The following is a 27,541-nucleotide window of genomic DNA, read 5'->3' on the forward strand; positions in this document are numbered from 1 at the left end:
TGGTAGTTATTATAAAGCTGGTTTGGATATAGAAGAACAATTTTTTAAAGTTTAATTTAGCAAATGAGAAGTAGGTCTGGCAATCTGTGGACATAATCTAAGGCTCTTCTGGTTTTTTCCAGTCTTGTATTTCTCCTTCATTCACCCTCTATTCAGATTTAGTTGCTAGATGAAATCTTTCTTTGCAAGAAGTAAATTAATAAAGTTAATTACAAAGTTGAAAAAACTTAGGAATCAATAAATATTTGCTGATTAAATGTTCATGAAACTATTTCTGGTCCATAGCATTGCTTAAGAAAGCTTTATTTATAATGTATATTTTATGAAGTCTATTAATCAAGAATTAAATGGTAGTATTCACCAGAGCAGGAATTTCTGTTTAATTATATTGTCCTGGTATAATTAAAACTTATGATAGATTTGATTATTGTAATTGCCATTTACCATAAAATTAAGACAGGTGTCATTTTTAGGTAATATTTCAACCTCTCTCCATAAAATAAACTAGCTAGCCTTGACCAGAATGTATATCCATAAGGGCTTACATAGATGCAGTTTCAAATACAGCAGGGCATTTGTGGTGAATGGAAAATATTTTGTTTAAAGCTTATCTTTTGTGCAAAATTTATCGGTTGAAGGTAATAAAATGTGATTAAGAGCTGTGTTCTGGAATCAGACTAGAATCACTTTTATGTTGTTCCTTAGAGTTTCTACATGGCCTTGGGCAAGTTACTAAAACCTGCTTTATTTGCACTGTGAAAGGCACAAAGTAACTGAGTGGAACCCACCTCCTAGTACTGTTTGTGCATATAATCCATGTAAAGTGCTTAGAAGAGTGCCTGCATCCATTACTTCTGAATGAAATGCCTTTTGTCATCATCGTTGTTATGTTCAATGATATAGTCTATTAGCCCAGGAGTTACCAATTGAATAATAATAAAAATTAATATTCATCGACCACTTTTCATATGATACACACAATTTTGTTGCTTTACACAAATTAACTCATTTAATTGCTACAACAATCCTATAAAATAACTTGTTATTGTCTAAATTTTGGAGATGAGGGAAACTGAGGGATTGAGTAACTCTCTCTTAGGCTATGAGCTATTTTAGCTATGAAATTATGGAGCCAGAATTTGAACATGGGTAAATTTGACTCTAGGGCTTACATACCACTAGGTTATGTTGCTTTTTAAAGCTGTTCATCCATTAACATTGCCTTAAACTTTAGTGTAAGGGTGGATTTTATAATAGGTAAATAAAACCTCAATAAACCTGACTCAACATATAGTATAAAGTATACCATCTTTGCAGTTTCATTTCTTTCACTCCATATTCTTTTTTTATACATTATATTATTCTTGAATTGTTCCTTATAGGTGGAGTGAACACATGCTTTGGTTTGCTTAGGATAACTGTATTTTATATGTAATTATTAACAACACCCTGATTTACTCTCTTAAGTATCCTGATTTGGGTAATAAATCAAATGGGCTACCTTACGTATAAAGCAGACTGTAATAATTGCATAAAGTTCACATATCAAAAGCATGCCTCCTGGACAAGGAGTTCAGTTTTAGATTGTGTGTGTGTGCCTGTCTGTCTTACATTCTTCTATTTTAGCATAGCTTTAGATAAAACAAAGTAAAGATGAAAATGGAAATTTAGTTTTTACCTTGGGTATTATGAAAGTAGATATGTTACAACAGAAATGCTAGAAATAACCTGGAGATGAAATCTGTTAGGTTGATAGAGATGGAGGGGGGATTGTTTTGCTTTTAGGCAGAGTAGTCATTATGTGAAGGACACAGCTGCTTCTTATAAAACCACCCGTTCCAAAGGAGAGAATGATAACCAGCCTGAAAACAGGACAGTGGGGCCTCACCAAAGGGAAACACAGGGAGATTCAGGGCCACAGGTGCTTTCTTTTTACAACTTGGTGCAGAACAGTAGACCCACTCATGACTCATAGGTATAGGTATAGGTTTTAAAAAGATAAAACCTTGCTACTATGTTAAAAAAAAAAAAATTTATTCACTGAAGTTAAACATTTTTCTGGCTATGCTTTTTTTGTTGTTGTTTTAGGTCATAATATCATTCACTGTGATTGATGAAATTTTTTATATGTGATAAAATTCCCTTTATAAATTCCAAATCTTCTGATATCTCCTTGATTTAAATTTTGTCAAGTACACATCGATAAGATTTTCATTTTGATAGTGGCTCTTGATTAGGTGAGAGTTTTGCCTCTTTAGCATTGTTAGATGTCCGTAATGAATAGTATTTATCTACTTTGGGTAAGGAAAAACTGTAAATGTCATAATCTGTTTTTTTTTTTTTTGAAAACATTTTGTCCTATTATTAAATTATAAGAATGTGTATACATGTTCTTTGTGAAATTACAGAGATGTAGAAAGAGAATAAAAATTTCTCTCTCAGAGGTGAGCAGTGTTAATATTTACTTATATATAATTCTAGTCTTACTTTTTACAAACTAGATTGAATTTTATTGAACATAGTATTTAGCAATTTGCTTTTTTTCACTCAGGGTACCATAAATATTTTCTAGTATCCTTGTTTATTCCTCAAAGGAATGGTTTTCAATGGCTACATATTATCCCATGAGTACCCGTCCCCTATAATTCGACATTTAACTGTCACATGGTTTTTACTCTCACGAATTCTTCCAGGATGCATGTACTTGTTCCTACACCTTTGTACTATTTTGTTTCCTTTAGGCTCAGTATTCTCACCATGTGATCCAGGAGATTCTAGGTCACCTTGATGCTCGTAAAAATGATTCTCCACGGGTTCGAGCAGGTATTATTCAGGTTCTGTTAGAGGCTGTCGCCATTGCTGCCAAAGGTTCCATAGGTGAGTGCCAGAAAAAAAAAAAAATAATGCTTTAATCTGTTTCAGAGTGTTTTTTTAGTAGATATAGCAGAGTATGAAAAACTCTTTAAGAGTATTTCTACACATTTTTAATTATGCTCTAATTTCTCTTGAAATTTGAGTTCACGTGATTATTTTCTGGCTTCTTCGGTACACAGTTAAGCATTTTCCTTCAAATCAATTTTTCCTCCCTTTCCTTTCTTCTAATAAAGATTTTTGAGTATCAATTACGTACTGAAAATTGGGAGAATAACAAGAAACTGGTAGTTTACTTTCAGTTAGACAACTCTACCTAAGGCTGTAATACAAGGCAGGCTTTGACCACATATCATGAAGAAACTAGGATTCAGAGAAGGAAGGGAAAATGGACTGTCATGAGCAAAATATTGTATGGGCCATTTTGGATAGAATGTGTAGTGTTTAGAAGTTTAGTTTAGAAGTTAGAAAAGTTAAAAGTTCAGCTTTAAAATTAAGTTGTAACCAAGTTGTGGACATAGTTCTACAGTTGACTGATAGTCTTTAAAGATTTATAGTAATCTTTATGAGAGATGTGCTGTAGGATAATTCATCTGCAGCAAAATGTGTAGGACACATGAGAAATCATAAGCTGTTGTCACTGTTGCAGGCATGAGGGAAAGAACGTGCCCTTAAATAGCAGCAGTAGCAGTGACAGTGTAAAGTCAATAGGATTGTAGGAGTAACAAGGAGAAGGGACAGGTCACAGATAATGATATTTCCCCTTACATGTGATTAGAAAAAGGAAAGGGTACCTAATAGAAATACAGATGTTAGGAGGAGAATCCGATTGTGGTTTCTTTGCTTCAAAATCAAAGTGGAAATATATTAGCTAATGAAATGCAGTCATACCTCCATATCTGCAGGGGAGTGTTTCCGTGACCCCAGCGGATACCAAACTCCAGGGATACTCAAATCCCTTATATAAAATGGTGTAGTATTTGCAATTAACCTATACACATTCTCCCATATACTTTAAATCATCTTTGGATTATTTGTAATACCTAATACAATGTAAATGCTATGTAAATAGTGGTTATATTGTGTTTTTCTTTAATTAGTATTATTTTTTATTGTGAGTATTTTTTTTTCCCCAAATGTTTTTGATCTGCGGTTGGTTGAATCCCCGGGTATGAAACCCACAGATATGGAGGGCTGACTCTATTCTAATATTCTTTCAGTGTCAGATAAAGGTGGGCATTTTGGGTATCAACTTTCAATTATTATTTATCTTGTAACTTATCTCCACTTGATCTTAACCCAAAGGCTGAGAAGCAATTGTAATTTATCTCAAAGAGATGAAAGCAGGTTACTTAATTGGCAAGCTATTTAATTTGAAATATGAAATGAAACAGATGATACATTGAATCATCACACTCATTAATGCCTACTACATGTTAGGAACTATGTGCTAGCCTCGGTAAATTCAAAGAGGTATTTGAGCATGGCTGCCTGTCCTAGAAAAGCTTGTAATCAAGAGTAGAAGTCAGAAACAAAACCTACTGATTAAAATATAGTATGATAGAAGCAGTGATAGAAACATGTGCAGAGAGTTTATAGAACAAAAAGGAGACTGAAAATTTAGTTAACCTGAATCTGATAAATTGGGTAGTTTCTGCGTCATAATTGAGGCAAATTCTTTTTTCTTCAGTCTCAAAAGATGCAAAATAAATCTTCAATGCTACCATCATAATTTTAGGAATTCTTACCCAATAGGTTAAATTTTGTCTCAGTATACATTATTTTCAACAGACAAGATTAAGTAGGTAGAAAGTTTTTCGTAATTCTTACATGCATATATACATTTCGTGATAGATGCCCGGTAAATATTTGTTGGCATAATGAGGACACTTTCTTATTTAAATATTTCTCATTTACTTATTTTTAAAAATGAACCGATTAGTTCATAAATTATTATAGATTTTTGACAGTTCAGAAAACAACCAGAAAATTTTTGTTGAGAAAAATGAGAATTGATTTTGAGTATGCAATACTAAAGAAGTATATCTGCTCACATAAATAATCCTTTACAGGGCCCACAGTGCTGGAAGTTTTCAATACCCTTTTGAAGCATCTGCGTCTCAGTGTTGAATTTGAAGCAAATTATTTACAGGGGGGATCTATAGGCAGTGCAAACTTAAGCACAAGTTCCAAAGACAATGATGAGAAGATTGTGCAGAACGCTATCATCCAAACAATAGGTGAGTATATTTCACTTTTCAAAACTATCATGTTAAACAGTGGTTTAAAAAGCTCTCATGTAAAGTACTAGACTCTTCTCAAAGATGAATGATAGCTCAGACTTCTGAAAAAGCTTTACTTTTAGAAAATAAACAAGCATAATAATGGGGCAGAGAACACAGTATTCCCTTTACCCAGATTCATCTATTGTTAACATTTTATTCCATTTACTTTTTCATTTGCATGTGCTCGCTCTCCCTCTCTCTCCATCTTTCTCCCTTCTCTCTTTCTTTCTTTCTCTTTCCCCTATATGTGTGCGTATGTATATGTGGAAAAATATACGTACACATACACATTTTTTTCTAAACCATATAGTAAGTTGCATATATCATGGCCTTTTATCAGTAAATACTTCAATGTATTTTCCCAAAGAATAAAGATTTTTATGTAACCAGAGGAAAGTTATCAATATCAGCAAATTTGACATTGATACAGTACTTTAATCAATTTTCCATATTTCAGTTTTATCAGTTGATCCAATAATGTCCTTCATAGCATTTTTTTCTTGGGTCCAACATCCAGTGTAGGATCATATATTGCATTTAGTTGTAGTATTTCTTCAGTTCCATTAGTCTGGAACATTTCCATTATGACATGGGCATTTCTTAAAAATAAAGTCCTCCCCCTACTTTAAAAAAAAAAAAAAAAAAGTAGAAAGTTGCTCATTTAGTTTTGTCTGATGGTTCCTCATGATTAAATTCAAGTTACACTCTCCTGGCTGGAATACTACATACATGACATGTTCTTCTCAGGTAGCACATCCAGAGGTATACAATGTGTGCTTATTCCTTGTTGTTTACATTAATTTTGATCACTCAATCAAGTCATTGTCCTATTCCTCCATTGTACAGTTTCAGTTTTTTCCATTATAAATAATAGGCATTCTCTGAGAAGACACTTTTAGATCATGCAGATATTCTGCTTTTCATTCAGACTTCCTCTTAAATTGAGCATCTGTTTATATTCTTGCCTAAACCAGTCTTTACCATGATGGCTGTAGAGTGATGGTTTTTTAAACTGTAGCACTACCTCCACAGCTACTAGTTGGCACTCAGCGGTTTAATTGTAAGCAAGACCCCTTTTTCTACCTTTGTATGCATGTAGGAATGCATGTGTTTATTTATTTATTATTGGTATGAACCTTACGGATTTATATTTGTATGGTTTATAATTCATTGCTGTACTTAATTATTTTGGTGCTCAAATTGTCCCAGATTTCACCAGTGGGAGCCCCTTCAACATAGCCCCCACACTTATTTTTTTTGAGCACTGCCTTACTTGGGTAAGCTGTTCCAGACTAATTTTATACTTTCTGCTCCAATCCTGGAATCAGTCATTTTTCCAAGGAGTTGTGGTTCTTTTTAGTGGGGAATGGAATTACAGACCAAGATCTTGATGCTGATATCTTGGGTTTTAATAATATATGCTTTTTTTTTCCTTTTCCTTCCTTCCTTCCTCCCTCCTTCCCTCCCTTCCTTCTTCCTTCCTTTCTCCCCACCTTCTTTTTTTTTTTTTTTTTTTTTTCCTTTTAATACAGTGGTCAAAGTACACATGGCAAAGAGCTTCCTTAAAAAGCCATGAGAATTTACTTTTTTGGAAACGAAGTAATCTATATATAAATACTATATATAATACTATATATAAATACAAATTAAAGCAAGCAAACTATTTTTCTACTTTAACCCTTTTCTCCCAATATTTTCTTTATAATAGCCAGAACATATTTTATTATAACTGCATGATTGCTATGATAGTTTTACAATCGCATTGTATCCCTAGGTTAGTACCTAATTTCTAATCTACTAATAGTTTCGATTAATGGTAGAGTCATATGTAAATTTATTCTGGAACTTGGCTTATGCCTTCTTTCTGGATAATTTTCCCACTTGCTGGCTACTTATTTATAATAATCCTTGGGGATATTTAATACAAAGTTTATCTTTGTCATCTTGTGTCTAAAGTTTTATGAATATGCATTATCCATCGTGCATCCCGAGCAATACCTGTTTGCTGGACATGTACACACACCAGTTCCTGTGCTAGGGCTTTGTGATGCATGTGGCTCTCACCTTGTGGAGGCATTTGATTGATCTATTCAGAGCGGTACCTCTGTTTCACCTAGTTGTGGTCTCATCACATCCACAGAAATTGTCCTCGTGAGTGGAAAGACTGAGGAGTGTCTTATTCAACACACTATGTAGCATATAGTAGGTGCTTAAGATTTTGGAATTAACTGAAAAAACAAAAGGTAGTAAATTCCAACATTACCATGGAATCACAATAAAGCATAGACATTCTAGTTATTGCTTAAAACAATTAGTATTAATGTGTAGTGAACCTAGCTTCTATGGTGACTTTTACATTTATTTGGATTATTTTTGGATTTTCTGTGATACTCTAAGATGATAAATCAGCTAATCTTGTTTTCACAGAATTGATTTAAATTGCTTTAGTGACTTCTAATTAATTCAGTGTTACTATTTCACTCTAGAATATTTAATTTGTTGTTTCTAAAGTGTTTTATTATAAAATGTAAATACAGCAGACTCAAGCAATATTTCTGTGATATAACACATACAGAATAACATGTGAGAATTAAAACATGAGAGGAAAGAAATGCAATGAGGCACAGTGAGTAAGATTTCTTTTTAAAGTCGCATTTCTGGTTTCCTTAATATTTTCCTTTTAAATTTCTCAGTATTCTGGTAGTTATCAGATCATGTTGGTATTCCTGTTGATGGGCCATGGAACAGGGCTATTGTAGCTTTTGCACTTTTAAGTTAGGAAGCTCTTGGTGGAGTTCTTTGTTCTAAAATAATCAAGAGCATAGCTCCCTGCTGTGTTTTTTCTTCTGGGCTCATTAACATTTCTGTTTAGTAGTTGAAATACAAACAATGGGTATAGAGAACGAGATGCTTTTGAAGACACTATCCTTACAGTTGATCTTGTTGGAGACTCCAGCCCAGTTTTACATTTAAAAAATCAAAACAATTATAAAGCATAAATTAGTTGCATTTCTTTCCTACTATTATTATTTTTAGGTCATTAACAGTCCTATTATATCTAATTAACACGAGATATGGTAGACTCACTCAGTTGACCATATTCTTGGAAGACGAAAATATAAGAGTTTTTCCTTAGGGCAGTGTTTCTTAAACCTTGCTGCACATTGAATTTACCTCAGGATCTTAAAAAAATTCTGATGCCTGGACTCCCACTCCCAGATATGACTTAATACTGTGGTACTCAACATTTGCATCAGCATTTTAAAAGCTCCCCCCTGGTCATTCTAACATGCAGCAAAGTTTGGGAACCACTGGCTTAGAGTAAACTATTTCACACTTTTGAAAAGCAAGAGGGATGACCACAAATTAATGATATAGGCGGTGTTGAATACAGAGAAGTATGATGGTACTTGTTAACTCTTTAAACTTTTAGCCACGCTATGTGTATAGGTGGTTAGCCTTGTGTTAAGTGCTGTAGTAAACAGAAGTGCGTGTTACATTATGTGCTTATGGTAACGACTGACTTGTTTGGAACAGAAAATCAGTGTTCAGTTTTGTGCAATAATGAGGAACATACCTAATTGGGTACTTGGAAAGCTAAAACTAGCTTATATGGAGGAAGTATAGAGTAATAATAGCATAGGCTTTGGAAATAAATAACCCTTACCCCAAGCCTTAATATGAGCTGGGTAATTTTTTATAAGCGCCTTAACCTCTATTATCCTCAATTCCGCAACAGGAGACTGATGCAAATAATAGTACCCAGACTCATAAGGGTATTGTGAAGATCCAAATACAAAATAGTTTCTTACTCCATAAATATGTGCTCTATAAGTGTTAACTAGAATAATATACTTTATGCAGATGGAGTAATGTTAAAGTCTGAGATTTTTGATTGCTAAACTATGTGATGTGGGGAATGACTTCTACCTCTAGGTCCAATCAAAATGCTGAATAGAACAGTTTGAATTTGTATAAATAGATTATTAATTCTAATAATGGAAGGTGAAGAGTTAAATTGAAAAACCAATTTATTCTTAAAGAAATATTAAAAATGCAGGTTTCTGTAACGATTACATTGAATTATAAGAAAGGAACAAATTTGATACTTTTTCTGATATGATATCTATTCTGATCTTTCAAAAATATGAGAAAGCTTAAAGTTTGAGTAAGTGGTAATTAAAGGTTATAAATTATTTATGATGAGGAAGTAAACTATCAAAAGCTACAGCAGATAAATTTAAAATACCCTCAAAACCCAAGAATACATGAGAAAAATGACAAGCAAATAAGCTATTTATTCTTTACATCAGTTGAATTAGGTATGTTGAATTAACTCACAGGGTTAAACTGTAAACCTGGCCCATGATAATGACATTCTAAAATATTTGGGCAATCCTGGGATGCCACAGTAGTAACTAAATTCTTGACTTCTTTACCAAAGTGTCACCTACTTACTGACTTCCTTACCCGAGCAAGAATTTAGGCTCACAATATACGAGCAAGAGTTTGATCATAAATACTACCAAAAATTTGTTTTCCCTTTTTCTAAAACTCTAGTCAACTCAAAACAATGCTGGATTGCCTCTGTTAACTAAGTGCAAAAGACTTTCAGATATTTATTATTTTATTTAAATATTAGCCCGTTGTACATGCCTTATATTGAACATAACTAACTGACTTTGGACAAATGAAATTATATCTTTAGTGTTATATGTAGCTTAAAGATTGTCAGTCATTGTTTTACCACATATTGAAAACTTTGGTTAAAAATGTACTATATGGGAAAAAATAAACTTTTTCAATTTGTAAAATTTTATCTTAATATTTTTATAGGATTTTTTGGAAGTAACCTGCCAGATTATCAGAGGTCGGAAATCATGATGTTCATTATGGGTAAAGTACCTGTTTTTGGAACATCTACCCATATTTTGGATGTCAGTCAACTAGGGTATGTTCTCAGACTATAAATTTGAACTTAATCTTGGGTTAAATTTTATCTTAAACAAATGTAGAAAATGTTAGTTTTGGGGTTTTTTAATCATTAGTAATCAAAAGTCCTATGGAAAGCAGTTAGTATTTTTATGATACTATATTGCTAAGCAATTGAATCAACAGTTGTATGCCTTTAGAATAATTTTTCAGCTTATCATAAATTCTCAAATATTCTATCTCTTATACTGATCGGATGGAAGGTTTGTGTATATGCATACACATTTAGAGTAAACCTTCAAGTTTCCTGTACAAATTTTAAAAATTAATGTATGTCAGGAGTGTTGACTTACTCCTAGAATTCTAGAACTGAGAGTGCTTTTGAAGATCATGTATTCTGGCCCCCTATTTCATACATTTGGATTGATTTTATAACATACCGAAGCTTTTGTGAGTGTTTTTGTTTTGTTAATTTGATAAAGAAATGATAGTGTCTTATTTGATTTATATTTTTTGACCATTAATTAAATAACACTTTTTCCATTTGTTAGTACTTTTTAAAATTGTCTGTTCTTAACTTGTTTATTGATGTATGTTAAAGAGATATTATATTCATCAACTGTGTTTGTAGTAAGAATTTTCTCCAATTTATAATGTCTTTTAATTTTTGTTGTTTAGTGCATCTGTTTCCTTTGAGAGCCAATAACTTTATTTTTGTTTGAATTTGATTTTTTTACATATAAGTATTTTAATTCATATGATATTTACTTCAGCATATAAAGTGAGCCATGACTTAAACTATTAAAATAATAATCTATTTAGCCAATAAGAATAGAGTTTTAAAATCAGTAAACAGTAATATAAGTAAATGAAGTAATATAAATGTTAATTAGGGCTGGGTGTGGTGGCCTGGGATCCCAGCACTTTGGGAGGACCAGGGGGAGGATCTCTTGGGCCGAGGAGTTCAAGGTTGCAGTTAGCTATGATTGTACCACTGCACTCCAGCCTGGGTAACAGAGTAAGACCCTATCTCTTAAAAAAAATGTTAATTAGTATAATAATACCAGCATTTTGTGTGTTTTAGGGATTTGGGAACCAGGCGGATTCAGATAATGTTGCTGAGATCTTTACTCATGGTAAGGCATTTAAAACAGGTGAATACATTTAACCTTAAATTACTGGAAAGATTAAAGGGATAGCTTCACATTATCAGCTTCCTTTTCTTATTTAGTAAGACACTATTTGTGGTTGATTTTTTATTATGCTCTTAATTTTTTTATTATTGTATATTTTTTACCGTTTATTCTTCACGTCTCCTAGCATTTTGTTTGATCCTCATAATGATGAAACATACAGAGGGCAGAAACTATTGCCATTTTATAGGCGAAGATACCTGGGCTCAGAGACTTTGGGTGGAAAGAGTAGAGGAGGTTCACTAGGTCACTGAGCTAAAGAATAGCACTTGAAATCCAAAGTTCTTTCAACATATTACACTATTTCTTTTACATAGTGACCAAATAATGGCTTCTTGTTGGGAAAATAATCCATAAAAATGCAAATTTGTCATTTTAAATTTGGGGTGGCTATAAATACCTCAAAAGGAAAAGCATACCCAAAATGAGAGGACCTTTGGTTATTTTATAGTAATTGTATTCATCTTTGATTCAACTACTCCTAGCATAATGCCAAGAACAAAGTAAGGGCTAATTGTTTGGAATGTATGCCCTTTCCAAATCAGTATTTTTCAGATTTATTCTGGAAATCTTTGTTATACATGATATCATTTCTTTTAAAGAACTATCTAATACCTAGGATGAGTACAGAAATATCTTCCGTGATTTTATTTTTAATTCTGTTTATAGTGCTTGTCACACAGAAGTTTTAAATTCTAATATAGCTAGATTTATCTGTCCTCTCCTATATGTTTTGTGCTTTTTTATCTACTCTGATAATATAAACTCATTTGTTTATATTTTCTTATAATAGTTTTAAATTTTGGCTTTCCACAGTTAGAACTTTAACCTGAAGTTTATATTTGTATATAGTGTAAGGTATGAATATATTTTTAATTTTCCTAGATGGGTAGACCCTTGTCCTACCAATTTCCCCACAGACTTACAAAATCACCTCCATCCTCCTATAAATGACCAAATATAATTGTCAAATGTTCCATATATGCTTATAATCCTGAAAATATGTTGAAATGACCCACCTGAAATTTCATTTGGTCCTGAGCCTTTATTTATGTTAAAGAAATTCCCTAAATAAATTATTTTGCCTCTCATCCTGATTGTACTACATAGTCAACTGGATGAATATCTATGTGGTATGCTTAAAAAGTTTAATAACATTGAAGTATGTTCTCTATAAAATCTTTAAATTTAGAAGACAATGATGTACTCATAAATGTCAAATCAAGTAACTAATAAAGGACAATTTTCCAAAATGAAAATGTATTCCTATTAACCAACTGCCTAATTTAAAATGGAAGAATAATTTACAAATTTAAATTAAAAATTTGCAGGTCTGACCTGTACTATTTGCCACCTAACCTCCTTATATCTATTTTGTACTGACTGCCTATCCCTTGTATTCTTAACCTGTCTGAGCTTCAGTTTTCTCTTATCAAATTGGGATACCCTAATGCCTACCTCAGGGATGTGGGAAACAAAGTTAATACATACATGGTGCTTAGAATTGTGAATAGCACATGGCAAATGTGTGTTATTATTTTATTTTCCCTGTGTATGAAGGTTTTGTAAATTCAATAAAATCTTTCATCACCCTACACATTTCCTTTATGTCTTTTCTTTAAGCTTCTGTCCATAACTGTTTCCCTAATTTTTTGGTTCTTAAAAAACAATGTGAGAATTTTACCAAAGAAGGACTCATGACAAAGGTTGGTTGTTTTTTTTTCCTGCTGATAATTAGGTAACCTCTGGATACAAAGCAAAGACAATTGTTACTGCACTGCCAGGGTCTTTTCTGGATCCTTTGTTATCACCGTCTCTCATGGAAGACTCTGAACTGAGACAGTTAGTCTTGGAAGTAATGCATAATCTCATGGATCGCCATGACAATAGGGCAAAGCTCCGAGGGATCAGGTAATATGCCATTTTGAAAAGGCCTTAATATTAATGTTTTTAAATTTCTAAATTAGTGTAGTTAAGTATTGTGATTTTTTAAAGTCTAGCGTTTTTAGGTTTTATAAATCTAGACTTTTAGTAGTATTGAGACCATTTAATTCCTAGTATATTTTAAGATAGCAAATGTTTGGAGATAATATGCTCGTCAGAGATTTCATCTACTAGTAATTACTAGTTACATGGATTTTATTTTTGTTTTTCTTTAAACTTAGGGAATGGCATTACGAGTCAAAAGTACTGTATGCAATTCCCCTTAAACTTGGTAATTCAATGGTATCATTACATATAGGTTTATTTAAGATGCTCATTGAATTAAGTGTTAAATAGTTCAAACTGCTAAGCATAAATATAATTTTCCATGTAGGATGATACTGTAACTAAACGTGCTATTCATTAAAACTCATACATTGATTGTCTCTAGAATAATACCGGATGTAGCTGATCTAAAGATAAAAAGAGAAAAAATCTGTAGACAAGACGCAAGTTTCATGAAAAAGGTAAGATCATCTAAAAAATAAATGCATGATATAAGTTATAGCTTTGTGAATTATTAGGTGGTTTTTTATTGGTCTATGACCTTGAAAAGAAACCAAGACCTTTACTGTAAGAGAGAAATTGCTCAATAACAGGTTATTCCTTTTTCAAATTCACTAGATGATGCCAAACAACTTTGTGAAGTCATTATACCTATTTACACTACATTGTTACAGTATATATAAAAAAAATTTTATTTTGTCTAATATAGCAGATATGTGGTAGGTAATTTTTAAAAATAAACTTGAATTAAGGAACCTGAAGCCTAAACTCCTGCATATGTAAGCATTGCCTTAATGTTTGTCAGTGATGTTTAGGAACCATGGTAGTCCGAAGTGTTCTTAGAGTTTGAGAGGGCCCACTACGTAAGACCGTTCTTCCCCACCCAAGTATAGAAGCCATGCGAAAGAGAGACAGAGAAACCCTGGATTTGGAAAAGTAGAAAGCAAAATAACAGCTTCAGAAATAAAGGAATTTGATAGGAGAGCATAGCTTTATATCTGTAGCCAAAAAAGGCTTGCTAACACTGTGCCATGTATTTAAACAGACTTAACCAGTCAGTCACTGTCTCAGCTGGAGAACTAGAGGCCTCCTTACTGCGATGGGGCCTTAGTGCACGTTAGAGAACAGAGCAGAATGCGTGCTTATTACAGACAGGCTGGCTACAGAAGAGTCTGTGCTGTTCTTGCACAGTTCCTTCTCCTAAATTGATCAATCGGAAGAACCTGCTGAGAAACAGGCCTGCATTATTAAGCTAAAGTGCCTCTACGTGGGAATGAGTAGGCCTCTATTGTGCTGAAGCCTGGCTGCACATTACAATCACCTGGGGAGCCTTGTACTTAAAACCCTGATGCTTGGGCTTCACCACTGACCAATGAAATCATATTGTGGGAGGGAGGACAGTGGTGAGAAGTGGGGAAGGGCAGGAGCATGGTGGTCATTCCAGTTGCCCAGTGATTCCAGCTGACAGGGTTGAGAAATTAATGCACCGAGTTAGTGACTCCATGGTAATAGGAAATGGGAACTACCCTCTTATTTTTGTTAGCTATCACTTGGCCTTTGCTTCTATACCCAGCAATGCTTTAGGTCGGAAAGGCTTTATTGTCCTTCATTAACCTACTTAGGTTAGTCTGGTCTCTAGACTAACCCCCTGTGCAATCCCTGGGAAGTTTCTGTAACCTCATCCCTAAATGATATGCTGTAGACTAGCATTTAGCAGCTCCATGCCAAAATATAACAGAACTGTATATGCTCTTTTCTGAACAGCTCCTAACCTGTAGTGCAAGGATTGTTCTCAAGACAAGAAAGCCTGAGTACATTTCCCTTCAGCAAAATATTTTTTATCGTTACCAAGACTGTTTTGCAAAAATACCTCCTAGAATTCTGCCATCTCTTTTACTTTTTTCTCAATCCATAATTTGCTTTTGTATTTTCAAATTGTTACTAAAAAATACTTTCATTGTTTAAACTGCAACTATTTCCTACTTGCTATTTTTATTTAAAGTTTGTTTTCAACTCTAACATTAGTTTGTATTTGTATATTAGCATATTTCTTGATGTAAATAATTTGACTTTGATCATCAGCTTAAATTTCACTTCCATGTTAAGGTGTATAATAAGATAGTTACTTTGTAGAAGGTTTTATATATGTGAAATCTGCCTTTATTACAATTTAGACACAAGTCTTTTTTCCTCTTGTTTCTTTTTAGAATGGGCAACAGCTATATAGGCATATATATTTGGGCTGTAAAGAGGAAGACAATGTTCAGAAAAACTATGAGCTACTTTATACTTCTCTTGCTCTTATAACTATTGAACTGGCCAATGAAGAAGTGGTTATTGATCTCATTCGATTGGCTATTGCTTTACAGGTATGCTTTCATAACCTTTCACAGAAGAAAATATTTTTTAGGAAGCAGACACAATGATGTTAAAGTGTTATTGCCTTTATCCAAGGATGTGAATTTTAAAAGGAATTTGTCTAGTTGTAAATCTGAAGTACTCAAGACTGTGATCACGTTCATTTATTCTTTCTGTGGATGTTGAATGAGCATTGACTGTATGCTAAATATCCTTTAAGGCCTTGGGGATACTGTGAGGAAAAAGACAAACACAGTCCCTGTACTCATACTTCCAGTCTAGTGGCAAAGAAAGTCATTAAATAATAACTACATATATAGTTGTTGAATTGAGTTGTGTGTTATATAATAGAAGGACAGTTGACAATGGCAATGTATGTATGTATGTATATATCGATATATGAGAACAGGAAAGGCTTTCCTAAGGAAGAGATGTTTAAGTTGAAAGATTTAACTCTCGTAAATGGGCATTTATTCTCCTTTCAGAATTCTTATACAAAATAACTTATGAAAAGGTGACATTTTTGTTAGCATTGCTAACTCCCTGCAGTTTCCCAGTGTAATCATAGAGAAAATGCTAATGGAATCTGAGAACTTGATCTGTCAGATATGTTTGTTTCTCATTAAAGGACAGTGCGATTATCAATGAGGATAATTTGCCAATGTTCCATCGCTGTGGAATCATGGCACTGGTTGCAGCGTACCTCAACTTTGTAAGTCAGATGATAGCTGTCCCTGCATTTTGCCAGCATGTTAGCAAGGTAACGTATTTAGAAAAGTCTTTAAACTTGAATTTTGTACAGAAATGGCTAATTTTCTTCTAGTGTTGATTATTGTTAACTTTGATGATTATGTATCAAATTAAGATAATTCTATAAAAGTACATAGCCACTGAATTGAAACTACAGCTAAAATTATAGCTAGTGTTTTTATATTATATTTTCTTAGATGTCTGTTGTTTTATTAGAATTTTTTAATGTAGTGGTTGAATAGGATATATGGTTTTCTTCTAGAATACTTCATGTGATTTATTCTATAATTTTTTTCCTTTGAGCCATTATGAATCTTAATATCTAAATTTTCTTAAATTATACTGATTTTGTTGTTTATATTAATCTACTTGAGGCACAAAATTTGAATATGTTCTGTTTTTCAAATATATTTGTCTTTTTCCAGCAATAACTCTTAAATAGTTACTTGTATGATTTAATAAACATTTCAGAGCCCCTAACTTACCTGGCAGAAAAAGTCTACTTTTAAAGATATCTGTAAGGGAGAACCTCATTTTTATTAAATTGGAAACTCATCTTTTAGTCCTTAATGAAAATGTAGGTTTTTAGTGCATTCTAAGAAATAAAACTCATTCATTCACTAAACAAATATTTCAGTGAATATTTGATGCCCACCAATAGAGATATAAATATTATAAAAGCAGAGTACCCCCTTTAAGTTGCCCACAGTTCAGTAGAGGATCCAGACCTCACAAGTGGGTGGAGATGTCATGCACGGGCTACAAAAGATAGCACAGAAGATGGAGCATGGTGATTTGTAAAGGGATTTCCGAAGTAGTGCGTTTGAGAAAACATGTTCTTCTTTTTTGTTCTTATTTTGAGAAAACGTGTTCTTATTTCCATAGGTTTAATCAAATATAATGTATCATCATTTTTTGATTTATGTATTTTTTGTCATGATTTTATCTGCTATATTTAAAAATAATAAACATGAAAATAAACTTTGCATTTGGGCTCTAAGCTTAAATTAAAAAATAAAGTAATGGTATTTATTATAAATGTTTAAAGGTTGTTTTTTGTTTTTAAGTTTTCCAAATTTTCATAGGAAGGTCCTGAGAGGTGAGGTTTTTGATTTTTGTTTTCTTTTGTTTTTGGATATTTTTCAGGTTATTGAAATTCGAACTATGGAAGCCCCTTATTTTCTACCGGAGCATATTTTCAGAGATAAGTGCATGTATGTTAATTCTTTATATGTTAGAAGGGGCACTGACTTGAGAAACCAATCAGTAATAATTATAAAGGAGCAAACTGTTATTATAATAATTTTCTGGTGCTTTATACTAATTATTGTTTTGTGTTTTTGTCATTTAATTCCTTTAACTTTTTCCCTTGCTGTAAAAGTTCTCACACATTATAAATATTGACTCATAGACACATGGAGTAAATCTTGAAAAACAATTTTAAAAAGAAAAAAAGATTTATTTTTTTTAAATATGGGATATGTCTCTTAAATATAGCATTTTTTATGTTCTCATGTATAAATGAACTCCTTTAAGAGAAAACAATATCCTGTTGAAGACTTTCAATAATATGTAACAATACTTATAAAATTGCAGGACAAAGTTATATTAAGAAAAATCGATGTTATACCTTGCATTCTTCCTTGCTCTCCAAAGAAAAAAATATATATGAAGAGTACTTTATTCAAATTTTTGAGCTCAAAAAAGTTTATCTTGAAAGCATCTGTGTAAGAAAATAACAAGCAGTTTGAAAAGAAAATCTTATTTGGTTGGGCAAGTACTTCTAACACAAAGCTGGCTAATGCGGTTTTCATTAAGAATCAGCTGCATTTTTATTTTCATTTTTAATTAGCATAAAAAACCCTGAATTTAGTGCTCCTCCTCATTTAATGTTTAAATATTAAGAGTAATTTAAGGCTGAATTTACTATTAGAACATACCTGGAGGAGAATCACAGCAGAATGTGGGACCACCTACCTACCTTGTGTTTTTAAAGAGCTCAAATTAGTCACCTAAAATATACTGATTTTTCTGTTATTAACTACAGTTTAAGTTGTGTGTATATTTAGAATGTTGAGGCTTTTGCTCTTGAATGCTTTGCATATTAACTTATTTTCAATTTAAGTAGTACCAAATGATCATTTTTTTGATCAACTTGACAGGCTTCCAAAATCTTTAGAGAAGCATGAAAAAAATTTGTACTTTCTGACCAACAAGATTGCAGAGTCACTAGGTGGAAGTGGATATAGTGTTGAGAGATTGTCAGTACCATACGTACCACAAGTGACAGGTAAGAGGAGGATACTTAGAACTCTGACTCTGGTGCTTGCTTATACTTTAGTAATACTTCCATTACCTGATTACCAATAAAAATTAATTCTTATGTGTATAGTTACTATAGCACAGCCTTTGTCAAAGGCTTAAAAGCGTTTAGACTTCTATTTTTAAAATTTGCTCTTGAAAACCTGTAGTAAATGTCTGAAGACATGGTAGATTTTACCACAAGCAAATCAAGTCCTTCAATGTTTATTATTATTATACTTAATATTATATTAATATATCATTTTACTTGGGATTATACTTTAAACAAAGAAGCAATGTGAGATCTTTTCTCATTAAACAATATTTAACTTGTGGAAATTGCTGAAAGTTGTTTAGTGATGTGTGATGATTAAGCTTAATGAATTAGGCAACTTTTGTCATTTGAAAGAGTACAAACTGGTTGCTGTATAAAGAAACCTGCAAACTTTTTATGTTAGGGATATTTTTTTCCTCTGTGAACTATGTATTTCCTCCTGTTCTTTCTGTTGCTTAAAATAATTCTGTTGTATTTGAAGACAAAACTGCGTGGTAACGCATTCAATTTTTACTTTAAAAACGCAAATCAAAGAATTTCTGTCTTAGACTCTCATTTTCATATAATGGTTATATTAAATTTGGTAGGAGAACTAGTTCTTCCTTTGGAGATACTGTGCTCTACAAGAGAACCATTTGATTTCACTTAGTTTTCTGGATTGATCACTAAAAATAGCACAATCTTTGTAAATAGCTATCTTTTTTATAACCTGAATCAAAAATATATACAGTTATTACAATGAGAGTTGTTCATAATAGTATGGAATGTTAATGAAGGCTTTTGCATTTTTTTTTTATACTATCATAGATTCCATTCTTTAGGAATTCCTTGAGGAAATAAAAATGCTAAGACTAAAATGCTGGTAGAACATTGTAATTTAAAAGTTTTTTTTTTAAAAGAAATTTAAAATATTTCACTTTATAATTTGGATTTAGCTCTCTTTTCTTCAGGCAAAAAACCTCATAAACCCAGGCACAAGTACAAAGGTAAATCCAATTGCCAGTTTGGCCGGCCCTTTCCCTCACTTGTCCTCTAGGAAAATAGCTTAATATAATGAGCCTTTTAGAGAATGGAGCCAGTGGCCTGTATATGTGATATAGTTATAGGTTTAGTTATTATTTTGCTCTGTCTTCCTTATAGGCATAGTTTATTTTACTCTTTTGTTATTTCCTTTTACCTTGTTCCTTTTAACGATTTTTTTGTGAAAACTTGGGTACTTTTTTTTTTTAACAGGTAGTTTGTTCTTCCCCAATTCCTCTCCTAATAAAGATGTATTCTCTCTGTAATGCCTCTATCACTGATTGGAAGAATTCTGAATATTTTAGTATATACTTAATTATATAACTGCATAGAAATCTCTAATCAGAATAAGATTGTTCTGATTTATGAAAACTTTAATGATTTAGAACCAGTCTGTGGCATGTGTATCCTACCTTAATGCAGAATCAATCAGTCAGAAGAAACAGTGATATTTTAATCACCATTTAATCAGTTGGTTATTAAATTTTCTCTTGCTATATAACCATAGATATTCGTTTTAAAAATTACAGAGATTTAAGAACAATTATCAAAAAAAGCAAAATATATTTAGTTTGTTGTGTATCATACAATACCCATCATCATCGCAATAGTAGCTACCATTTAGCACTGTGTGCTAGGCACTCTGATAAGCACATTTTGTTCATTTTCTTACTTAATCCTTGTAATAGTTTGATGAGGGAGGTAGCATTATCTTTGTTTACAATTGAGGATAGTGAGGCTAAAATTAAATAAAATGATTAGATGATACCACCAGAATTAACTGCCTCTCAAATTAGGTGCCTAATAAATTACTTGATTTTGCTAACTATTTTTGAAGGACTCAAAGATTGTTCAGGCATCTGTAATGATCCAGATTGATTTTATTTATTTCACAAATCGTCACTGAGTGCCTGCTATATATCAGGCACTGTTAATGACTTCTGGAGGGTAGAAAAATGTTAAGATGCATTACCTATGCTCAAGGATTAAAATCTAGTGGGGAAGACAGATGAATGATTGAAACATAATGATAACTAGATCTAGAAAAAGAATAATGATCTGCCTAAAGTTTATTGAACTAATAGTGTCTAACATAATAATAAGTGGTCAGTAAATGTTAGCTGATTATTGCATTTTACTTTTATCTCCAGTCAAGCTAGAATTTGAGTGAATGTTGTATGTCTAGGCATGTGCTAAGTGCTACTCTATAGGGGTGGGGGGAGTTACAGTAATACCCCTCAGCTGGATCATTCAGAGGTACCAGTGGCTTCAGTAAACTAACACAGTTATTGAAGTATTTAATGAGTACCTTCAGCGTGCTAGCTGCTGTGCAAACAGAGGCAACAATCAACAAGACAGGTAGGGTACCTGCTTTCACAAAGCTTACAGTCTCTCAGCTGGGTTCTTTATCTCAACCACAAAACACAGGAGATGATTTAAATGACTCTTCTTTCAGTTCTCCCAAGAAGACATTTTATCAGTATTATTCAGATGCATAGGAAAGAAGTTAATTTCATTATATTATTTGTCTCTGACAAGACAAATAACCAGGCACTTGCAATATTCCTTAAAGGCTATGATCAGGAAAGTTTGAGTCCTCCGATAGCACCTAGGAGAGTATTTGATCCAGGTTTGATGGGCCAAGGATGTTTTCCAGAGGGAAAAAAGCTCTTAAGCTGAACCCTGAAGCAACTGCTAGGCAAGTGCACTGTTTCATACAAAAGTTAACAGCATGTGTGAAGGAATGAGGCAGGCCAGAACATGATTTCTTCTGGAAATTGATATAAAGTTAGTCTATCTGGAGTGAAGATAGACTTGTGGGAGTGGTGTTAGGAATTATAAAGCAGGGTGAAGTAGTTTTAACTTTATTCTGAAAGCAATGGGAGGCATTGAATGATTTTAATCAGGGAATAACATTAGAGTTGCACTTTAGAAATATTACTCTAGTTGTAGTTTAGCAAACTGGAGACGGGGTGACCATTTAGAAGGTTCTTTAGAAATCCCAGGAGAGATGACAGTGACGTACTAAAGAGGTATCAGTGAAAACACAGGGAAGTAGGTAGATTCCATAAAAATTTACAAGAGAGAATCTACAGGCAGTTGATTGGTATGGGGAGACAGGGAGGCCAGGGACTTTGTCTAGGTTTCTGGCTTGGGCACTTGAGTAGTTGGTGCAAAACTGAGAGGAAGAGCAGAGTTTACTCGCCACTTCATTTGTTCGGTTTTCGTTTTTAGGAGGGATGGGTGATATGACTGGGTTTAAGTGCAGAAGGAAAGAAGTATATATTTCAGCTGAAACTGTAAGTAGTTTTGCATCTGAGATGACAGAAAGATGGAGTATTTATTAACAAAAATGAATAGGAAAGAATGGCTAGTTTTGGATATCAGTCTCTTATTGAGTAACTTTGACCATGAACTCATCCAAGTACCCTGTCGGCAGTTAGAAGTCAGAGCTGGGTTTTTTGGGAGAGTTGAGAGATTGTCATGAGAATTTTCAAATGCGCAGCATGAGGGATTTTGCTAAAGCCTCATGGAGAAGGACTTCTCACAATGAAGATGTGAGGAGAAAGAGGATAGAATTGCTTTAAAGAATTCTCTCTTTCTTAGGGAGTGTATGTTGGGAAGGAGTTTAGAGCCTAAAAGCCAAAAGTCTCAGTTAGAATGTAAAAGGAGAGTAAAGTAGTGCTGTAATGTGGGTGCTAGGAGGTTGGTGGGTGGAAGGCAGGTAGAGGGGAGAAGCTTCAGAAAGGGGAAAGGTAACTTGTCACAGATTGCTGAAGCTTCAAGGACATTGAGAATTATTAAGGCCTTTCTTTGAATTTTACTAGAAGGTGATTATTGATAGCCTATGAGACAACAGTTTTGAAGGTGAGCTGAAAAGGAATAGCAGCATACATATATATAATTTTTCGTTGTGTTGTTTGTTCTGTTTTTGATTGTCTTGGGGATAAATGGAGGCACTAGTATAGCGCAGTCTTTGAAACACATGCTGACAAAGGACAGAGAGTGTGTCCTTTTGTACTAAACTTGTAAGTTAGTACAGATAAGTTCATTTATTAACATAAATAAAAATTCAGCCATTTGCACATCTTCTCCAAACCAACGATTTGTTGCCATTGAAAACCATCTGCAATAGGTAAAGCAGTATACTGTGAAAAAGATACTGACAGTAGTTGATTTTCCTCTGAGCCAGGAAGCAAAAACTTGCATTTATGTTGGCTTGGAGTCAGAAGTTTGTCATAACTTGGCTCTGCCCTAGCTGCGTGGCCTTGGGCATGCCCCTTAATCTTTCAGTGGCCCCTTGTCCTCCCACAGAAAGCAAGGGCCATAGCTCCTAAGCCATTTAGCTCAGATGAAATATATACATGAAAGTACTTTAAAAACTAAAAAATCCTGTATGAATATAAGAATGATATTTGTATTTATTTCAGTGTCTTAATCTTCTAATTAGCTTTTTGAATTGTGTTGATTTGTCGTGTTGATTAAAAGCATTTATAACACACTGATGCCTTAATCTGCTTTATCAAAACTTCCATTGTTTTCTAACCAATTTCTTCTTATAAAAATATTTTCACATATATATCCTATCTCTCCTTTCTGGAGGGGGTAGTGGTAGAGGTTCTGTTTTAAAATTTGTTCAAAGAAATAAAGATTTTCTTTTGTATTATTCTTTTTTATTCCATAGTAAACTGAGTTTTGGTTTGTTTTTGTTTTATAAATATGCATTAGCACTCTGTATAATTTTATAGTTTTTATAGGACCAAAAAAGTGTATCTGTGTGAGTAGTATCTGCATCATACTATGACATTTTGAATTTTGTGTATGGATAAATTACCTTGAAGTTTCTTTGTGTCTCAGTTAACTTTTTAACTAAATCTAGGTGGTATAGTAACCTCAGATACATTTATGTTTATTATATACAATGAAGTCAGTTCCTGTATCTTATTTTCTATAGATAGCCATATAAAATTTATGTTGGTAGTCAGTTAATGTAGCTCTGTGCCATACTTATGTTCAGACTTTTTTCTCTATTTTTGGCCATCTGAATGCAGTTCCATATGTTATATACAGATATATCAGGTGGCAGCAAAATATCACTGAAGGAATGTAGGCATAGTTCTAATGCTGGCCTTAATTTAGAAGTATTGCTTCTAAAATTCAGGTCTTTGTGCATAGTTAAAAACAAAAAGAAAAAATGATTACCATTGTGAACAGCAGACATACGAAGCAGAGAGGTACAAGGGATGGGAAAATGGAATGGGAAAGGTTAGTTTTCTGGAACTATCTCAACCCAACTTGAGGAAGTGAAGTAAGGGTCTCTCCAGGGAGTACATCTGAGACATCTGAGATGGTGATGAACTACCAAGACAGTGCAACCCACAGAGGAAAAGCAGATCAGGAACAGCCATAGATGGCCTATGGAAACAGGGACATTATCTTCTGGAAGCTCTATTTTGGAAACTTTAATTTGGTGTAGATGTACAAGATGTCTAACTATAGTCATACCTGGGCTTTTTTGCAGTCACTTAAGCAAGTGTTTATGTAGGTCAGAAGAAGAAAAAGCTCTAAGAGTGTGATGGTAGAGATTCCCATTGAATTTTATTTCCTTTCCTTTTAAAATTTGTAATTATTTTTCTTAAATCTCTGCACACTGTATTTCCTTTCTATTCTCAGTGATTTCACTACTCAGTGGTCTCTTTCCTGTCCACATATTTCTTTTTCCTTTTTTATTTTTATCTTAGGCTTGATTTTGACTCTTTTTCTGCAAGCCATCAGCCTTCACAAATTAACCCAGAAATTTTTTTTTAGAGTCCTTTGTGAGAAGCAGGCTATAATTTATTCCTCATTTTGAGTTCTAGTGAGACCTTGAAAGTTAACCTGCTCAGATACTAAAAACAAGTCAGGAGGGACGACCAAATACTACCTTGTAGCAGTTCCACTGATATCTTTATGTTTGGTAGTTTCTATCAAAGCATACGATCATGAAGAAGAAACAGAAAAAGGACAAGATCTATGTTAACTCAGCAGTAGCCACAGGACATAAAATATTTCCAACCTGAAAACTAGCAAAACAGTATGCCATGTTTTGTCGCACTCGAGGACGTATTGGTTCTGTACCTCCAGCCTTCATGCGGTAGAACCTGAGTGACTCCTGTATGGTAGATGCAAACCCAGGGTCTGTCACTGAATTCTGCACATGGTTGGGGAGATAAGATTATCAATTTACACGACTATAGTAGGAGGGCCAGTAAATGATTGAAGGGTGATATAAGGGGAGTTCAGTCACAACTGGTAGTAAATTTTTGTAGCTCAGAAGAAAGAGGGACAAGTAGAAATAATTGAAGTAATATTTAACATGTGATGTTCAACTAGACCCTGAAAGTTAAAAATCTCTATAGCAGGGAGGACCGTAAAGGACAGGTAATGAAACATTTCCAGAAGGCAGATACCCACAGCATGTTCAGAGATTAGATAAGAGGCATCTTTGACTTCAGTACTAGATTAAATAGGGAGCAGTTGAAGTTACTGTTGGTAAGATCTGATTAGAGAGCCCAGAATGCCATTTTAATTGGTGAGCAGTGGGGGAGCATTGCTTGGGGACTTACGTGGTTAGTGTTTTAAGACATTTACTTAACACGATTGTATTAATACGTACAGGGAAAACTGTAGAATGGTCTGTCATCAGTCAGGATGGACTGAGTCAGTGGTTCTCAGCTGAGGGTGATTTTTCTCATTGCAGGGAACATTTGTCAATGTTGTAGACATTTTTACTTGTCACAATTGGGACGGGGAAAGATGGGATGGGCCTGTTAGCATCCAGTGAATAGAAGCTAGGAATGCTCCTAAACATTTACCAATGCATGGGACAGTTCCCCACAACAAGAATTACCTGGTCCAAAATATCCTTAGTGTCAAAGTTAAGAAACCCCCCAAGTAGGTTATGCTGTGGTAACAAATAATCCCAGATTCTTAGTGGTTTAAAAGAGTAAAGATTTATTAATTGCTGAGACTGTGCATAACTTCATATCATCCGTATTCTGGAATCCAAGCTGATGGAGCTGCTACTCTCTGGAGCATTGCTCATACTTTATTGGCTAGGACTAGTTACAGAGCCCCTCCTGACCACAGAGAGAACAGAAATGGTAACCTTACCATGTTCCCAGAAAGGGGGCCAACTGCAATATGGAATGAACAGCATTAATTGCTGTCATCGAAGGCTGCCTTGGAGCAGAGGTGTAGTCAAGTCAGTAAAAGGGAAACTAGTTTTTTGATAGGTTGTTTTAGTTCTTCGTTCTTTACTTTTTCAGTAAATTAAAATCATAGTAGACACAAAATGGGATTAGAAAGATAGGAGTGTTGCCAGATGATGTTAGGCTAAGTTTCTAGACCTGAGCTTCCCCACTGTTTGGGGGAGCATTTCAGGTGTGTCTGAGTGCTGTTCTCCTTAGCTCTTCAAATAGCTGGGCAAGGCCTGGGGCAGTCTGAGCCTGCAGTATGAGCAGTATCTTCCCTTTGTCTCCACATACCATACATATTTTATAATTTTATATGTGCAATGATGAGAAAAACTTTGGGAAGTTATGCATTAATCAGTGGGCTGCATTTATTTAAAAATTATAATTAGGACTGAAAATGATTTGTTTTAGAAACAACTCCTGGCATTATAGAAGGGAAAAACATATAGAAAGACCAATTTGAAAGCTATCTTACAAGTTTAGATAAGAAAAGATGAAAGTTTTGAATGATGGCACTCTTAAAATAGGACAGTGTGGACATAAATATGGCTTATTAGAGATGTTGGAATTGGATTTAGAACATGTCAAATAAAATTGATTGGCTGGGCACAGTGGCTCAGGCCTGTAATCCTAGCACTCTGGGAGGCCAAGGACGGAGAATTGGTTAAGCTCAGGAGTTCAAGACCAGCCTGAGAGCCCATCTCTACTAAAAATGGAAAAATTAGCCAAGCATGGTGGCATGCACCTGTAGTCCTAGCTACTTGGGAGGCTGAGGCAGGATGATCACTTGAGCCCAGGAGTTCGAGGTTGCAGTGAGCTATAATGATGCCACTGCACTCTAGCCAGGGAAACAGAACGAGACTGTGTCTCCAAAATAATAATAATAATAATAATAATTGATTAATAGGAAACTGGAAATGTTAACTGGAGCTCAGAAGAGAAAATGACGTGCTAGAATCCTGCTCCTGGTCAGTCACACAAGTGTTTTTAGAGTGCCTACTTGGTGCCAGTTGCAGCCCCAGTAGTACTTGGGAAATCTCTGGGAGATTTGGAAGACCAGGGATGGGAGTAGAACAGGAGCCAGCCTGGCATCATTGTCACCGCTTCTAAATTTTATTCTGCATCACAGAGGAAATATCGGGAACTGTGTTTTCCAGAATCCTCTCCTTCATGTGGTTCTGAGTTAGAGACTTAAAATGAAAAGCACTCACACAAAATTTTGAAAATAGAAGAGGAGAAGCTATTATCCTTCAAAGACTGTTATAGACATCCAAATGGGCAGACGGCAAACTTGAAGCTTCTGGGAGCTTCTTAAGAATGACCCATTTCCGTGCTGCAGGAGAATGTCTTATGGCTCGCCACATTTAACCCAGCTCTCCGAAGTTTGAATAAGCCTCTAGTTCTATGTATTGGCATACTTAAAGTGTCTTCCTTTTTCCTGATGTAACCATGTTTGTTAGATGTTCTCATAGCACCCTGTACTTTCTCCGTCTATACTTTATTATTTGTGTAGTTTTTGTTTTTTTTTTCTTTTTTCTTTTTTTATTTTCT

The 27,541-nt window shown here is 33.9% G+C and overlaps 1 protein-coding gene across 2 annotated transcripts in view; it reads left to right on the forward strand.

The window, feature by feature from the left end:
- The window catches only part of EFR3A (EFR3 homolog A (S. cerevisiae)), a 108,559-nt gene that overhangs the window by 62,901 nt on the left and 18,117 nt on the right, over nucleotides 1-27,541 (forward strand). For both annotated transcript variants that reach the window (XM_012648154.1, XM_012648155.1), the window contains exons 9-18: nucleotides 2,742-2,877; nucleotides 4,944-5,111; nucleotides 9,993-10,107; nucleotides 11,173-11,224; nucleotides 13,020-13,192; nucleotides 13,656-13,731; nucleotides 15,478-15,639; nucleotides 16,257-16,388; nucleotides 17,525-17,592; nucleotides 18,541-18,668. In XM_012648154.1, the coding sequence (XP_012503608.1) occupies nucleotides 2,742-2,877; nucleotides 4,944-5,111; nucleotides 9,993-10,107; nucleotides 11,173-11,224; nucleotides 13,020-13,192; nucleotides 13,656-13,731; nucleotides 15,478-15,639; nucleotides 16,257-16,388; nucleotides 17,525-17,592; nucleotides 18,541-18,668 (1,210 nt within the window). The remainder of the gene's footprint in view (nucleotides 1-2,741; nucleotides 2,878-4,943; nucleotides 5,112-9,992; nucleotides 10,108-11,172; nucleotides 11,225-13,019; nucleotides 13,193-13,655; nucleotides 13,732-15,477; nucleotides 15,640-16,256; nucleotides 16,389-17,524; nucleotides 17,593-18,540; nucleotides 18,669-27,541) is intronic.

The sequence above is a fragment of the Propithecus coquereli genome, unplaced genomic scaffold (assembly GCF_000956105.1).
Source record: "Propithecus coquereli isolate 6110/MARCELLA unplaced genomic scaffold, Pcoq_1.0 Scaffold28, whole genome shotgun sequence".
NCBI lineage: Eukaryota > Metazoa > Chordata > Mammalia > Primates > Indriidae > Propithecus > Propithecus coquereli.